Source organism: Nansenia antarctica (genome assembly GCF_963989245.1).
Source record: "Nansenia antarctica genome assembly, chromosome: 13".
Lineage (NCBI taxonomy): Eukaryota > Metazoa > Chordata > Actinopteri > Argentiniformes > Microstomatidae > Nansenia > Nansenia antarctica.
The window spans coordinates 14786719-14803727 of record NC_137683.1 but is presented as its reverse complement, the minus strand read 5'-3'; the positions used below and the strand labels follow the sequence as shown (position 1 = coordinate 14803727).

The 17009-nt window shown below is 48.2% G+C and overlaps 1 protein-coding gene across 1 annotated transcript; it reads right to left on the bottom strand.

Annotated features, from left to right (window-relative positions):
- Positions 1–201: 201 nt before the first annotated feature.
- On the bottom strand, positions 202–7506 carry jcada (junctional cadherin 5 associated a; the record flags this gene model as incomplete). The annotated part of the gene is made up of 4 exons (XM_080544008.1): positions 202–294; positions 917–1117; positions 1199–5214; positions 7151–7506. 4 exons carry the CDS (start codon positions 7504–7506, stop codon positions 260–262), a joined length of 4608 nt encoding a protein of 1535 aa, XP_080400134.1. The 3' UTR covers positions 202–259.
- Between the last annotated feature and the right edge of the window lie 9503 nt (positions 7507–17009).

Genomic DNA, 17009 nt, shown 5'->3' with positions numbered 1-17009 from the left:
AGAGGCAGTTTGAAATAGAGGATGATGAAAGCAGGAGGATGATGAGAGGAGAGGTCCCAGTGAGTCCCTTGTTTGGCAGTCGACAGGCGCTTTGAGCACCAGGACAGTGACAGTGATATGGGTTGTTGCTTAATCAAGGCTTGTGTTGAGGAAAGTGGGCCACAGCCGCTGGGATCGTGGGGTGAGATGAAGGCATTGACTGGAGAGTTGACAGACGCAGTTGCAGTCAATTCCCAGATGGTGAAGGCAATGACAGAGGCTATACTCTCTCTACACGACTTGGATCATAGGAGTCTGTGAAGAAAACGTCAACACATAACACAATCAGAAACAATCTGAAATCGTGTGTTTACTTAAAAAAGGTCAAGAGAATATTGAATGGTTTGGGAAGTCCCTAAATCCATGCCTCCTAAACCAACCCATACAACTCCATTACTTACTAGCTCTGGACAGTTTTATCATGAAAACACCCTTGTGTCAAGCAGCCAAAAAATAAAAGATGTACGGTATGTATCCTTACTGACTTGATCTGTGAATGTGCTTAGGTTGTTTTCCAGCTGGATTTTCTCCAAATGTTGTTTCACATTGAGCCCATCACTCTTTCCTTTTCTATGATAACAGCGCCCTCTTGTGGCTGACATGTCTAAATCACTGCACTGGCTCCAATTCCCTGCACAGTGGGAGCTCACTTTATAGTCTACACTACAGTATGAGCTCATATTGAGGTGACTTTTGGCCTTAATCCAAAGGCTGTAACATTCATGGCAAAAAAAGTTAGATTTTACCTCAGAATCACCAAAATACACACACCCCACAGCTAAAAATACTTAGCAGCTAACAATAAGCCATGTGATCACACCCTCTACTTTGATGACTCATACGTATGTGTTCCCATGTACGCTATAGTACTACCCACCTGAGACAGAGAGCAGCTCCTCGTCCTCTAGTGTGGCTGAACCACAGGAGACACTGAAGCTTAGGGGCAGGGTGATCTCTCTCTTGGCCACAGTGCCACTGCGAGGCTTAGGCAGGAGAGGAGGTTTCTGAGGTCTGGACACCTGCTTTGAACTGTCCTCCTTTTCCTCAGCTGAATCTGTTCTTCTCTTCTCCTCCTCGTCTCTTTTTACCGCCACCTCTGGCACTTTCTCCTCCTTTTCTCTTCTCTCCTCCACATCTGGCTCCGTCTCCTCCTCCTCACTTTTCTCTTCCTCCGTCGGCTCTGTCACCACCTCCTGCCCCTCTCTTTTCTCCTTCTCTTCCTCTCTTTCTCCCTCCACCTCTGGCTCTTTCTGGTCCTCATCCATGACTGTTTCCTCTGCTTCTTCTGTCTCTTTCCTCTCATTTTGCTTTGCTGTTGCCTCATCAGTCACATCTATCTCCACATCTTCCTCCTCCTCCACCTCCGTCTCTTTCTTCTCTTCTGGCTGAGTCCCCCCTTCCTCTAGGTCCACACATTTCTCCTGCTCCAGCTCTGCCACTCCCTCAGAGTTGGAGCTCTTGATGCTGAGGCTTCTTGTGCTGGACACAGAGTCCACCTCCTTCGTACGGGCTGTGCGCTCTGTGGCCGCCAAGCCTGGCGATGTAGGGAAGGAGGCTAGCTTGTCCTGCAAAGCCTCAATGAGCTTGGAGGCGTTGCACCCCTTCCTCTCCCCGAACACACTCAGTGCCAGCTCCTCGTCAGGGGTCACAGGTAGAGACAGACGCAGCCTGCTGGGGGGACACTCAGGCAGCTCCAGCACCGTGGGGTGGCTCTCTCCGTCAACCTCCTCATTGCATTGGCTGTGGTCCTTACTGGGTCCTGGCTCCTTCTCTTCGGACGTTTTCTTTCGCTGTCTAAGGGTGACCACAGGCACCTCTGTCATTTGCTCATACTGTCTCCTCACATGCTGTGTCTCTCTGTCTGGGCTGCGGTTCTGTGTTTCTCTGATTAGAACCTCGCTCTCCACAGCGGCGTCTTGGCGCTCCTGCCCGTCCTTTCTTGGCTTGTCAGCCACGCCCAAGGCTCCCACCGGCACAGCGATCCCGAGTATCCTGGCTGCCCTTTGCTCGATGGATTCGTTCTCAGGGATCCCCTCAGCGCATTTGACTTCATACAGATTGCTCAGGTCCTCGGCGGGTACAGCGTTGGCCTTCTCGTTGATAAGTAGGGTTTCTAGATGCTTATCTGCTATTGTAGCCTCATCTCTCCAACTCAGCGGATCGGGACTAATATCATAATCCTCAAACATGAATACTTCCCTAGTCGATCTGTTGACAAACGGGGACCCCTCGGATCTAGGGGACCTGCTACTTTCACTTCTGGCCCTGCGAATTTTCAGGTTCGGCTCACCCCTTAAACTGGGCACGTTATCTACATTTACGTGTCTCTCCTCCACCACTTTAGGGCGGTCAAACTTTTCCTTCGAGTGCTCGTTTATGTGCTCTGGGATACCCTTGGCTAGGGATATTCTGCTCTCCCATGATAGCTGTATGTTCTGACACAGCTCCGGATGGTCTAGCGCTGTGTGTGAGACAGCACATGGCTCACCAGGGAGCCCTGGAGGAGTCTCTGTGTACACAGTCAGTCCCACGTCCCTGAGTAGAGACTCTTGGGCGACGGGGATGTCCTGCCTGTAGGCCCTGGGGTCACCCTGCGGGAGGAGGGGGCCGTAGTCTGTGAGGCTAAGCTCTGACAGTGTGGGTACGTCGTCTCTCGGTGGTCTGGTGGTAGTCCTGCCCTGGGGCCGGCTGAAGGCACTCCTCACCTCCCTGTAGTCTGGGTCGATGGCCGGGCCCCAGTTCTCCACGCCGGGCCTTTCTGGGTCCACGTGTTGGGTGGTCTCAGGCTGGTCTCCAGGGTCGCTCAGCTCCAGGATATTTCGGTAGGCCTCGTCCAAGTCCTCGATGCACTGGTCTACACTGGGCTGCTTGGTTATCGGGTCCTGGAGTTCCTTGTTGAAACACTCCAGCTCCTCGATGGCGTCCCACGGCCTGCGGCTGGCGGGCTTCAGCAGGAACTGACCGAAGGCCACCGGCGGCTCGTTGGCTTCTTGGGGTATGACGACACTCTTCTTGGAGGAGGACGGCTGGTCTCTCTGCTCCTCTGCAGGCCCAGATGGGAGAAGCGGTGGGGGCTGTGCAGGACTGATGCTGAGCCGGGAGAAAGCGCTCTTGCTGGAAGGGTTGAGGTTCTTCCGACCCTTCATGGGGTAGCCGTACGAGGCGCCGCAGTCCGTGCCTACACTGGTGTCTACGGTGGCGTCTGAGCTGGGCTGGCCAGGCTCCTGGCCCGGGGGGCTCTGGGGAGGCCCTTTCACTGCCACAGGAGAGCTCGTCTGGGTCTCCTGGTTCCTGTACTGGTCTCCGGGCCAGGAGCCGGCGTAGCACAGCTCTTTGTCTGCACTGGCTTGGAGGGACCAGGCGTCCACAATTTCCTTTCTCAGAGGGGCTTTCTTGGAACTTCTCATTGAAGAGGAGCTGCTGATGTGGATGTGGGATTTGAGCGGCATGTCTGTTAAGGATTTGCTACGGAGGCTTTGGCTCTCTAAATGGCTCACAGTGGTTTCTGTGGCGCTCAAGCTCAGACTTGGCATCGTCTCGTTATTGTTCTGGTCTGCCGAGTCTTTATTGGCTTGAATGGGCACAGACACAAGGCAAAATATTGTCTCGCTAATTTTCCTCTTAGTGTTCTTGTTATTCTCTACCCCTGAGTCTGGCACTATTTTCTTCACCTGGGTTATGGTTTCTGAAAAGCCCTGGTCTGAACTGGAGCTCTGGCGTGACGGTGTGACCTGCAAGGTGGCGGGGTGACCTTGGTTTTTGGGATACCTGTTACAGTTTTGGTCCGTTGCTGCTGGGAAGTTATCGGTCTCTTTGTGCAAATCGGCGAGCCACCTGTTATCATTGTCATAATCGCTAGGAGACCTCTTGCTTGTGTCGGGGCTGGCGATTGGCCCCAGCGGCGGGGGCAGGAAGGCACTGTCATCAGAGGAGTGCTCTGACACGGTGACGCTGGGAAGCTCGTTGCGGATGTGGCGGATCTTGTCGGCGTCCGTGAGGGAGTTTCCGCCGAGCCCCCCGGAGATGTGTCGGACGCGTGGGTCGTCGAAGGGGATGTACTGGACGCCTCCCGAGGGCCGCTCCTGAGGGCCGTAGCCAGGATACACCTGCTTCCTGCTGGGCACGCTCCTCTCTCTCTGGTGCTCGGGCCAGGAACCTCCTGGGTGTCTGCTGAACCAGTGACCTCCGTCTGGGGCCCTGTACACCTGCTGGTACATCTCCCCTCTGTACCTGTAGTTCACAGAGGCCTCGCCGTAGCCCCTGTGGCCCCCTCCCATGACCGGGGGTCTCCTGTATGAGGGGGGAGGGTTGTAACCCGGAGGCTCCATACCAGGCCCTACTGGCTCCTGTGCAAAATAATCCAGTCTAGGGTCCCTGGCCCTGGTGTGGGGTATGGGGGTGTTGTCCCTGGCTGGGGGGGCTGAGTCTCCAGCCAGCATCTCGGAGCTCCCCCGCGTCTGCTGGTGCACCTCGTAGGAGGGAGGCCTTAGGGGGCGGCTGAAGCGGGCCTTTGGTATGTTGGAGGCCTGACTGGCCGGCCTGTCGTTCTCGGGCCACCTCTCCCTGCCGCCGCCGTCAGAGTGGTGTCTGCCGTAGGGGTCCTGGGACGGGTGGCCGTTGACCCTTCTGTACAGCTCCTGGCCGGACGCGGTCATGTCGACGTACTGCAGGCTGTCGGGCTGCAGCATCCTGGGCAGGGACTGGGACTTGCCTTTGGTCCTGGGGAGGACCGCTCCCTCCGGCGTCCGGGCGTGGTGGCGCTGCTGCTCCTGAGCCCACCTCTCGCCCTCGCTGTCGGAGAGCTGGCGGGCGAAGGTCACGGCGGGCCGCCACTCGTCCGTGCCCAGGCTCTGGCATTTCCTCTCCGCCGCCATCCTCCACTGCTGCAGCGCTACCTCCCTCTGTCTGGTCCGGGCCTGGGCCTGGGCCTGAGCTTGGGCCTGGGCTGCCCAGCGCTGTCTCTCTCTCTGGTGCTCCTCTGCTGCAGAGGCATCCTGCCCTCTCGGCTGCAACCCCCCAGTCCTCCCGTAGCCCCCTCCTCCTCCTCCTCCTCTGGGCTCTCTGAAGTCAGCGTAGTCCAGGAGAACGCTGAAGTCCTGGCCCCTCCTCCTCCAGTAGGATACGTCCCTGGGACCCCTGGGTTGGGAGCACAACCCTCTGGGTCCCTCATAGAACCTAGAGGACAAAGACAAAACAGATATGTTAACACGTTGTTGTTCACTACTTCAGAAAACGTGTTTCCACAGGGTATAGGGGCAACTTAATGGACATGTAACAGTGTTATCAAGAAAAAATAATTCAAAAGAAGTTAAAATCTTAATTTTTACACCACATGGACAGAAAGAAACCTGTACTCCAAAAGACAGGCTAAATCTTTCACACTCTCCAACAAATTTTGGGGGTTTGGTTAAACACTATGGACAAGGGGGGCCATCAGGAGAATCTCCTTGGCCTTAAGATTAATGGACTAATTATAGAAGGCTTGCCAACACTGAGCTGATGGCTAGAGAGAGTGTAGATGAAAGTGAGCATGTCTGTCTCACCCACTGGGGGGAGTTAGCCCACCACTAGTGAAGGTAAAGGAGTCAGATGTTTGACTGTCCTTTTTGAAAGCATAGCCTAACACTCACCGGTATGTGTGCTTCAAATAGATAAGGAACCTAGCTTTGAATAAACCAGTGATGCTTTGCAAATCACATCTTTGATTCAGCACTTATAAGAAGGACAATAGCAAACAGTACTTTATTAAACAAGCATGCACATGTGTCCACCGCAAGGATTTCCATGGTTTTGACATGTACATGTGCTGTGAATGAAGTCAGCCATGAGAATTTAAGAATACATCACTGTATATACAGTAGTTGCCAACATTAGCATAAGTAGGTCTAAGTAGCACCGCCTAGTGGAAAAATGAAGAAAATTCCACATCATCCACATCATAAGCTGAAAGGCAAAAGGAGTCGACATCAACAAAAAAAGGCAGAACACATGTACAGAACACATGTATTTCAATGCCTACATTTCTGATAGAATGTCCTAGTCCACTTGCAGAAAGTGTGTTCAAAATTGCATTATATAGCTTTTGAAACAATACAGAAGGGTACATATTGACAGTATTCAAGGTCAAATGAAATGACTGTTCAAATGGTATTTCACATTTAAACATAATTAAATCCTCTGTAAATTATTACAAATGACAAACACAGCGATCTAATTGTGTGGACATGGGAACAGCTGTATTGACTGTATCTCAGTTGCACACCACACACCTCCAGCACTGTAGCAAATAGGCTAATCAAGCTGGCGAAAAAGCAAAAACAACAAAGTGTCGCTCGAATATCATACCATTTTAACACTGACTTCCCCGGCAAAAAGGTTTCAATTGCATAACTCCTGACTGAACTAAATATAGCAGCATCTCGATATACATATTTAAATGCTGCCTGTATTATTAATGGGGAATGTGTTATATAAGGGGGGTGTAATGTGTAGTGACTGAGAGGACTATGGATCAGACTCAGGGGGATCTACCAGCAGCCCCGTCTGGTGTGCAGCACTGGGCATGCTCAGAGGGGGGCGCTGAGGTCTGCCTAACAGCAGCTCTGTTTACAACACAAGAATCCCATGTGGCAGATTAAGACTCTAGCGCACATTATCCCTATTCCCCATCGCCTGTCTTTATTGGGGAGAGGAGGAGAGGGAGGGGAGAGATGAAAAGAGAGCCTGGAAGGGGAGGGACAGGGAGGGAAGAGAGAGAGAGAGAGAGAGAGAGAGAGAGAGAGAGAGAGAGAGAGAGAGAGAGAGAGAGAGAGAGAGAGAGAGAGAGGGAGAGGGGGGGGGAGAGCAACGCACGGTGTGAGGATCCTCTCAAACTGTGGTGCAAAATGTCAATGCAGAAGTCCTTGACTGACTACACCGTTGAATTATTCTATTTGTGCCCGCCACCGTAAGGTAGAGCAACTGAATCATTATAAATAACAACAACAATAACAACAACAACAACAACAACATTCCAAAGAGGTCAAGCTTGCATGCGATGACCCAAAAAAAAAAATGCAGTACATCATCACAGCAAACTGATCACAGGGGGGGAAAAGAAACACACACTCACCCGCTATCTGTTGTGAGGGAATCGCCCAAGGAGTGCGTATCACCTTGGTTACCGGTGTCAGCTTCTCTTCTCTGTTGGTTCCTGTCTCTGCATTCATTGTCAGTGGAGTAGCCCTTGGCCAGTGGCTGCCTGCCTCCGCCTCCTCCTCCGACGTAGGGGCCCGAGTCCGTCTCATACCCATTCACCGTTCCGTGACTGGACCTGTTCTCTAGGATTTCATGGCGGCAATCGTTGCTGTAGCACTTCTCGTAGGACGTGGGGGGCGAGGGCGAGGGTGAGGCTGCGGCGGGGGGGGGGGCAGCGCTCTGGGGCAGTTTGTATCCGTGCGAGATGAGGAGGTCCTCCACGCTGTACATGGTCGCATTTGGTTCGCTGGTGTGGTGGTTGTTTTGGGGGGGGTAGGTGGGTGGGGGGGGGTGGGTGAGACGAGACTTCTGCTTCTCATGCGCAGCGACTGGAGCCCGAGCACCGCTGCGCAGCCGAGGCCATCACTGGGAAAACAAGAGGGGGGAGAGGAGGAGGAAGAGAAAGGGAAGGTGGCGTTAAGACCATTATCCTCTCCGTGTCCTGGTTTTTGTTGTTGTTGTAAGAGTCCCGCCCCGGCTGGACAGTCGAGAGGAGAGAACAAAAAGCCTCCCCGTTTCCAAGCCACCGCGACGAACCGCACTCCCCTGCCCGCCCGCCCGTCTGCCTGCCTGCCTGCCTCTCCTCCTCTCCTCTCGTCTCCTCTCCTCTCCTCTCCTCTCCTCTCCTCTGCTCTCAGCCCCACAACAAGACTCTCTTCATCTAACTAAGAGAGCTCAGACGCCAAGCCCCGTCGCACGCAGATAGGGTAGAGGTAAACAACAACAATCTCAAAACAACTACGAATCACATACATCACACACCAACGATAATAGCAGCCGCCTCATAACGGTGCTACTAATATCATACTAATGTTAGAATCGTACGTTTTTTCCCCTTTAGACCAGTAGCCGGGAGGCGGCTGTTGGTAAAGCCAGTGTTTGGTATCGGAGCTGGGGGATTTGGAGGATCGTATGGGCTTGTTAGATGCTGGTGTCAGTGGTGCTCCCCTCTCATGTGTGCTTGCCTGCACCAGGACAATATCCCCCCCCACTCCCTCTTGTCCATCCACATTCAAATCCTAATCTGAGTAGCTACGTAATCGCACGGCTACAGAGAACCTCTGGATACGTCTGGGCGTGTGTCTGAAACCCCTATAGTGGATCACACCATGCCTGTGTCGTAGTGACCTTGGTAAGTGATGACGTTTACAGCGTCCCCCACTGGGCAGATGCTACGTACACACTGTGTCTCTCTAGACCCGACGACTACCAACCACTGGAATAAGCCTCTTGGGCACAGATAATCGGCAGTGTCTGCTTACAATTTGTGAATCAAAAAATAGGTAGTAGTAGTAGTGGAATTAGCAGATGTCCCTCCAGTCTTTGTATCAGAACCAGACTTGAGACCCAGCTGCAGCACTGGTGCTCCTACCACCTGGGCATTAGAGCCTAGTGATAGGTGATTAACTGGCTCCAAGACCGTGAAATGCTGCTCTCTTTGTATGTCTGGCCCCTCTAATACGATTATCTTTTTCATTTAAAACTTTAAACCTGTTAGTTTTGGAGGATTGACTCTTGGCGCTCATTCGTGGCGATACGTTTTTAATGTTCAACTGTGGCCAACAGCATTTTGGGGGGATTTCTTCGAAGGGAATGCAGGTTTTTTGTATGGTAACATGGGATTTCTGCATCTGTGCGAGCAAAACTGTCGGGTCTGATCCTTAACCGATGTCCGCACTCACACGAGAGCGTTCCAATAACTTAAGCAAACTTAACCTGACATGTTGTTGCTACATTCTAATTAGTCTTGCCTTTGCCAAATGGATCCAAGACCAACATGACAGAGGTGTGTGAGCATCTGGTCGTAAGGGAAGAAGTCGCATTTGAATCGCAACCCCCCCTTTAACCACATTGTGTCTCTACGAATGTAAACACAAGATCTGTTAGAGTTCTACCGTGACATTTCTCTCCCTTCTCTAGCAGCAGGGAATACACCCTGAGGGGTCAGCACAGAGGCTTCTAGATCAGAATCGGTGTCACACACCCTTCCTTCCTGCAGATTAGACTAAAGCTTCAGCCTCGCTGGTGAAGAAGTCTTTCAACTTGGAGCGTTTCAGCAGTAGGATATGATAGCATAAAAAAAACAAAAAAAACAGAGTGTAGGCCTACATATGCTCCACATCTTGTTCCTAAACCGACTGTCAATTTCTGTCACTCATCAGTTCGCTAACGTGAGGCTGAGGATTTCCCTCTGTTCGCGCCCCCCCCCCCCGCATCCCATGGCAAGCTCGGTTTAAACACCACTTATTCATTTACGCAATGGAATTACCATTTGATATCAAATAAAAACCCTCATTCAGGCAGCGGCTCCCCAACAATGGCTCACTTTGATTCCCACAACACAACAACATTGTGTTTCATTACAATGAGTGCTTGTGTGAATAAACATTTTGATCCTGGCAACCTAGGCCTACATCTTATTCTGGAAAAAAGTACATGTCTGATGCATTTTAATGATTAGACTTTAAAAAAAAAAAAAAAAAAAAAGATAAAAATAATAATAATAATGAATGATCTTCTTTATGGTTAACATATGCAGCTCAGTAAGCACAAAAATAAACAAAACCATATGGAGGCCAGGGCTAACATTATACAGCACTGGTACCACTCAAACAACCAACACACAACATAACAGAACGATTTTAAAAAGGGAAAGTAGGCTACTAATGTGCTAGGTACAGAAATGAGAGGGGGCTTTTTCGGCAAGTCTGCTTTTGGCAAGGGCAGGACTTGTTTATAATTAAATAAAGCATTTTTAGATCTGTGAGAAGAAGGCATCTGCCCTTACTGGTGGCTACTACTACACCAGCAGGCTGGAGGATGCTGACAGCTTCCAGGTTGACAGTTTGGTGTCAGCTTCTTATTCATGGGAGAGAGAGCGGGGGGGGGGGGGTGGGGCGGGAGAGAGAGAGAGAGAGAGAGAGAGAGAGAGAGAGAGAGAGAGAGAGAGAGAGAGAGAGAGAGAGAGAGAGAGAGGGAGAGGGAGACAGAGAGAGAGAGAGAGAGAGAGAGAGAGAGAGAGAGAGGGAGAGAGAGAGAGAGGGAGAGAGAGAGAGAGAGACAGAGAGAGAGAGAGAGAGAGAAAGATGGGGGGCAACAGACAATGGAGGACATCTAGAATAGGGTTTAGAGGACACAGACTAAAAGATGGAATAAGAACACTGAAGATTAGGATTAATGTTCCGACTGATAATACGTTTGGGGAAATTCAATGCAGGAAGGATAACAATGCCTTGAGAATGTGTAACTTTAAAAAGTTTACGGAAAGTTCGATTGACAATAGGGCTTAGGCCTAGATACAAGCTTTTTTGCAGACAAAATATCTGCAGGCAGAGAAGCAGACATACGCTCACATCCAAAACAATTTGGTGGAGATGACTAGGCTACATCTGACATTCATCAATGCTCTGGGCATTCCAATAGTTTTTTGGACTTAAACCTTGACAACAAATCGTGACGTTAGAATTAGCCTATAACGTTCTATCTCCATTTTTGGTGCTTATTAATGCCTGTGTGGTGTTATTTTTTTAAATGTTGACATTTTTGAGTTAGTAATTAATAAAATACAAAGGTTCCATCTCACAAAACATAATGGAATGTAAAAACTTTGACGCTCAATATCTCTGAACTACCCTAAACGGAGATAGAACCTTATAATTCTAAGCTCACGAAATGATGGGCAAACCAGTGTTGGTTAGGTAAAACACAATAAATGCCTCTATAGTCCGGTCCATAGCTCAGAGCATATGTGCCAATCAATATCAAAGATAAACTGTGGGTCTTGAGAGAATATTAACCATGCTAGGCTAGGCCTAATCAAGGTAAAAAAAATAACTTGCCTATAATCACATTAAGACACTAAAAGTCAACCAAGAGGAATCTCTGAATAGCTCTAATGTCTAAAAAACCCCAGAGGACATCCCACTCCCATCCCACGTTCCTAAAAATATTTAGCCAGAGCCGCACCTCAGTATTGTTCCCGACCCGACTGGTGTCTACCACAGGCCCTGGAGGGGGGCGGGGCACAGGGGGGACGGTGCATTATAGCAAACAGCCTCTTTATTGTCTGGCTCTGTGACATCATCATCCAGCGGACCCCGCTTCCTGAGGATGTGCGTCGCTCTAGGATCGGTGTCGCAAGTGTTTCCAATCAGCCGTCAACAGTCAGGCCCCTTTCTCGGAGGCGACGCGGCCCGGGGCATGTTATGATGACTGAGGCCAACGGAACAAACGGCCAAACAACCCCGCCCCCTTACAGGGATGTGCTTCACCCACTCGGACCCGAGAAATAACACAGGCAGCTCCGTAATCATTCAGGGTGTCCAGTGCCGCAGGTTGACAGGACCCTATCCGGCCCCTCTGTCCCCAGCCCACTGTGTCTGTCCTCCCTGTCCCGTCCTTCTGTTCAGGCCCAGTGTTCACTGCGACATGTGACAACACGAGAGTGAACTACTTTGTAAAGATGTTGACGTTTTTCTTTTTTAGGCCCAGGTCATTTCTGGCCATTTGGAGTTCAATGCATTTCTTCTAGACACGTCTTTATCCAAGGACACCACACTGAGACCAAGGTCTCTTTTGCAAGTTGAAAGTCTGCAAAACACTGATACACAAATTAATTGAAAGAGCATGCCTCTGTGAGCTGGTCACCCGCAGTTAAAGTGGCATACCTGTGTGTTGAAGGCATTTAAAAAAGAAATACTAACAATCTTTTCTCTGAGCATCTATGTGGACAACTGTTTCCTTGCAAATGCAAACCATGCTGTTGTTCTAAATAGCCTGGGCCTACACACCCTCTCTGGAGAAAGGGTAGGATCTTTTAGCATCCACATCGGGCGTATTAACTTATAAGGAAAGATTTAAACACCCACTGCTTATTTTGTTAAACAACTCCCATGGCAACAACTGTTTTCCTTTTGTGAATGGTAGTTTACAAAGAATAGCATGTTTTCCCTCCACATTGTTTCACTGCAAAGCGTTTTACACTGGGTTTTCTACTGGCAGCCGGATCAAAGACAGGATGGGACGGGGTGTTTAATTTTTCAGCCATGGAGTAATACGTTACAGACCGCAGACTTAATTCACTTCAGACTTCGAGAGAGCTCCACCCAAACTGTCATAAGCATTTCTCATGATTTGTTGATTTGGCAATCAAAAGCGATGATAAGGAGTACCAGAACGGCATCGTAGCATATAGCCTATACTATATTATATACTATATACTATATACTATACTGACTTTGAAAGTTGTGCTGCACATTCGGTGTATCTTATCATTATGCAATGGGCTAATTCCTCATTGTTTCAAAGGCTTAGCCTAATTCTGGTGAAACATACTTCCATCGACACATTGCACATACCTCCTTTGATAGACACTATTTATACATCTGTTCATACAATACTCTACATAGCTATCTTAACTGTACATAGCTCATAACTGTTTATAGGCCTACCTCTAACTACTGTACTTGGTATACTGTACCTATCACTATCATGTTTTATATTTGCACTTCTGGTTCGATGCTAAACTGCATTTCGTTGTCTGGTAGCCTACTTGTACTCCGCAATGACAATACAAGTTGAATCTAATCTAAATAGTCAAATGTAATAGCACTGGCAGGAGTTGTCCAAAGTCGGAGCCAATGCAAGCATATGATAACATTTACAGTGTCAAACAGAAAACATCTTGGAGCGTCGAGCATGAGCTATTCCCCATCAGTAGGCTATTCCAAGGAGACGTTGTTACTGATCGTGTCCAGCTTGTCTCATGGTAATTAGAGCCCGTCAAGGTCTCGGGCTGCCTCGAAATGACAGTAGCATGGGTTTATCAGACGGAATCACTGTGATCAAAGGATTAGCACACACTAGCATTCTGCTAATCAGGTATGAACTTGGCAGGCCCCCTCAGTCACTCTTGGGGGGGGGGGAAACAAAAACGACAAATGAAAACACTCGCAAGATTGAAGTCCAGACAAGAGACTCATCATCACAAGCGATAACGCTTAAATAGTTAGAGAGAGAATGCCTACACACACACACACACACACACACACACACACACACACACACACACGCAAGCACTCACGCACGCACACAAACACACACACTGTGATCTTGACATGGTTTTTGGGGGGGTATTTTAGACCACTGATGGGGGAGCCTACACTTATTGCCTTGTGTGAAATGCACCTTGGTATCGTAGCAGCCCTGCTAGCTTTCATGGTGAATGGTGTGCTGAATCGTGACATTTACCATGTAAATACTTGTGAAAACCTCTTCCTATGATCACTCTCTCATGGGCTTAATCATGGCAATGGAATTTAAATGCAGACATGCAGAAATAGTAGAAGAGGATCAGCCATCTGGCCCACATATGACAATCGATAATGTAGTTGTCGTGCAATATCCACAAAAATCACAAGTGTGTGTTCAAATTCTATGCTTCACCTCACTTCATTACAGCATTTTTCTTTAGCGAGAGTACATTCGCAGATGTTGGTATTCATGGGTTTCAAACTGACTCCATCAGTCTCCCGCCTGCGTCACCTGACAAGCCGGCATCTGACTTCACACAGGGAGATAGATCCCTGTAGAGCTCGGCAATTATGAGAACATTTCAACAGGCTCCTCGAACCCAAAAAAAGGCCGTCAAACTTCATTATCGACAGTACAAGCGATACTTTAAAAAAAAGAACTCCTGAGAAAGAACACCTAACAAAACCAGGAGGTGGAGACTTAAGACAAAGACCCCTGCTCTAAATACAAAGAAAACAGTGGAAAAGTGGTACAAACAGTGATATGGAGACACAGACACTGGCTGAGAACTGACTCGACTGCTTAGGCACCAGGAAGTCTCTTATCTAATGGCACCTTAAACCACTGAAGTGAATTGGCATGACTCACTCTACGTCCATACAACGCCTCTGTAACACTGACCAGCCCTTTCCTCTCGCCTACCCCTGGAATTAATGAGCCGCTTCCCCCCGACCGCCTGCCAACAGGCTCACATGCTCACGCCCACCCTGCCTCTGTGATGTGTCAAAACACACACACATAAACACCCGAGTCACACGTGTGACGGTGCATAACAGAGGGGTTTGGGGGGGGGTCAGGCTTCTTCTCTCTACATGCTTACTAACTGTCTGTTCTTCTTTGAAAATTACACACAGCAAAATGATTCGCACATCTAAGGACAATGGAATATATGGTCTGCTATTCCTATGTTTTCCTTTTTTGTTTTAGCTTATAATATTATTAGCCTACATGTTGCAGGTGACGTTATGACGTTACAGTAGCCTACATGACAGCTACAGTGTCATGCTGTGATGTCACCTTCTCTGAGACCCTAACAGTTTGGCCTTTGAAGCCTAAACACTGAGCTTTCCTTACGTAGTGGTACTATAGACAAATGAGGGTGGTTAGCCTTGTCCTCAGAATCTGGACTGCTAGTGAAAGCATGGTATCATATCCAGCCAGGCCTGGTATGCTTTATATCCGTCTAATTAGCATGGTAGTAAAAAAACAAGTGTTCTGTTTTGTACTCTTAAGAACTCTCTTTAAGTCTTTAAGAAAAGAAAATTGAGGATCTGTTGTGTCTAGACAATGCATGTAAACCACTTCCATTACTATTGCGAACTAGGGCTCTAAGGCTTTGTAAATAAGCCTCTTCTTAAGAACTAAATGGAAAAAAAACAGCTCAATATTGAATCATTTGAATAGGGCTCCACAGCAGGACCAGACTACAAACAAACCTTAGTTTTCGTCGCCTAATCCAAGAAGATGTGACTCTTCTGGCAGAACTCTCTTCCTCTTTTTTAGTTTGACCCCACTCCTCTCTAGGTTATTCTCCTAGGTGATACAAAAACAGACCCAGTGATACATCAATTAGCGGCCTTTAAACCTTCATGGTGAACATGCGTTTCAAAACTCAAGAAATGGAACAAAAAAAGTGCCAAATGTGCCAAAGTGCGCTCGTCCATATGACCCTCCCTTGACACCTCACCATGCCCGCAGATTGACTACTAACTAATTCACTTTCTGGTGAGTTGCATGGTTAGAGGTTGACCCAATGCTATTTTAAACAGTTATTTGATCAATATTAGTTTTCAGATTGTGTTCATACAACATAATAAACATTGTTCAAGCACTCTGCGCTATATCACACATGTTGAACGTGAGGGAAACGAACCCCTGACGCATCTGACCACAGTGTCTGTCTGGATGCAATTCATTAATGCAGGTGTGACAGGACAGTCACCCATCCAGGGTGGGGTCCTGAACCCATTTGCCTTTTATCTGGTGCTTTTTAACTATTCTCCTTTTCCATTTGTTCCTATTATTAATGACAGGTATTAAAAAACTGTATCCAAACTTGATTGGGCTGATTTTTTTTTTCACTTTCACTTGATGCATTTCATGCCATTGCATGATTCCAACATTCTGGAAATTCATTTTCGCAAAAGATGTTCATCTAAACTAAAAACATCGGTAGCAAGATTGTTCAATTGACCCACTAAATGTTAGCATGCATAATGTTCAATCGCTGGGTTTAGCCTGGGCTCGAGTCGCTAGCCTCTGGAGCGCAGGTAGCGGCGCGCGCCGTCAGAGAATCTTTTAACCTTCAGCTGAGAGGCTCGCGCTGCTTCCATTGCTGGAAGTTGCAATAAATTCGCTCATTCATGCATCCTTGCCACATCATCCATCCACATACGATGTATCCTAAATATTAACCGTGCACATGCCCTGTGATATTTTTCCACTATCTACATTCTACATGTAGCTCAATGCTAGCAAATAACACAAATACAGTAGAAACGGTATGAATATCACCAAGCCAGGGCTGCAAGTTGAGGCACCGTTATGTTCCAGAGCATTAGCAGATGCGACTTCTCCAGCCTCTGTTTACTTCATAGCATTTCTTCCAGCCTCCCTCTATCGAATATGTCCCCCCATCGAAATAGCCCAGATATGGACGGTACGTTTTGTTTCGTCGTTGATATATTTTCGTTGACACTATACAAGCGAGCTACCACTCTGGAAAAACACGCAATGACTATATCATTCAAGCAAGCCACTTTTTTTTTTTACCTGGGAGAGATGTCGCGTTGCTCGTCTCGTAGGCTACTGTATGTAGTTCCCTGCGCTCAGCCTCTGTGCCTCTCTCTCTCTGTGCAGAGGATCTGCTGAGCATGGCTATTCAGGGGGGCGGGCAGCTTGTGCTGGTGGGGCGCAGGCCAGTTCACATCAACGCGCCTTATTAACGGCAGAAGGAGAAGGAATATCTTTTTTTTCCAGTGGTGCTTCTGGATAAGTTTGTTTTGAAGGGATGGGCCGCAATTTTGGGGCCTACTTATGTTACAAATATGTTCTCACTGTCTTCAAACAACGGAATTAATGTTAGAATAGGTATAGCATAGCATAGAGTACAGCACAGTGTTTTATTTGTATAGTATAGTATAGTGGATAGTGTACATAGCCTTTATTTATGTAAACCAGCTCTTTTCCCTTCTTGTTTTTAGTTTTTTTTCCTAGCACCAGGGGAGCCCCCCCTCCCAAATGTCGTTGTTTGGTACCTGTACTATATCAATGACAATAAAGACCATTCATTCATTCATTCATTCAATCATTCATTCATTCAAACAACGGAATTGTGTGTAGTACATCTATGTAGTGATACGGATAGGTTCTCTATACATGAACATATCAACCCCCAAATAAAATGATGATTCCTTAATAAC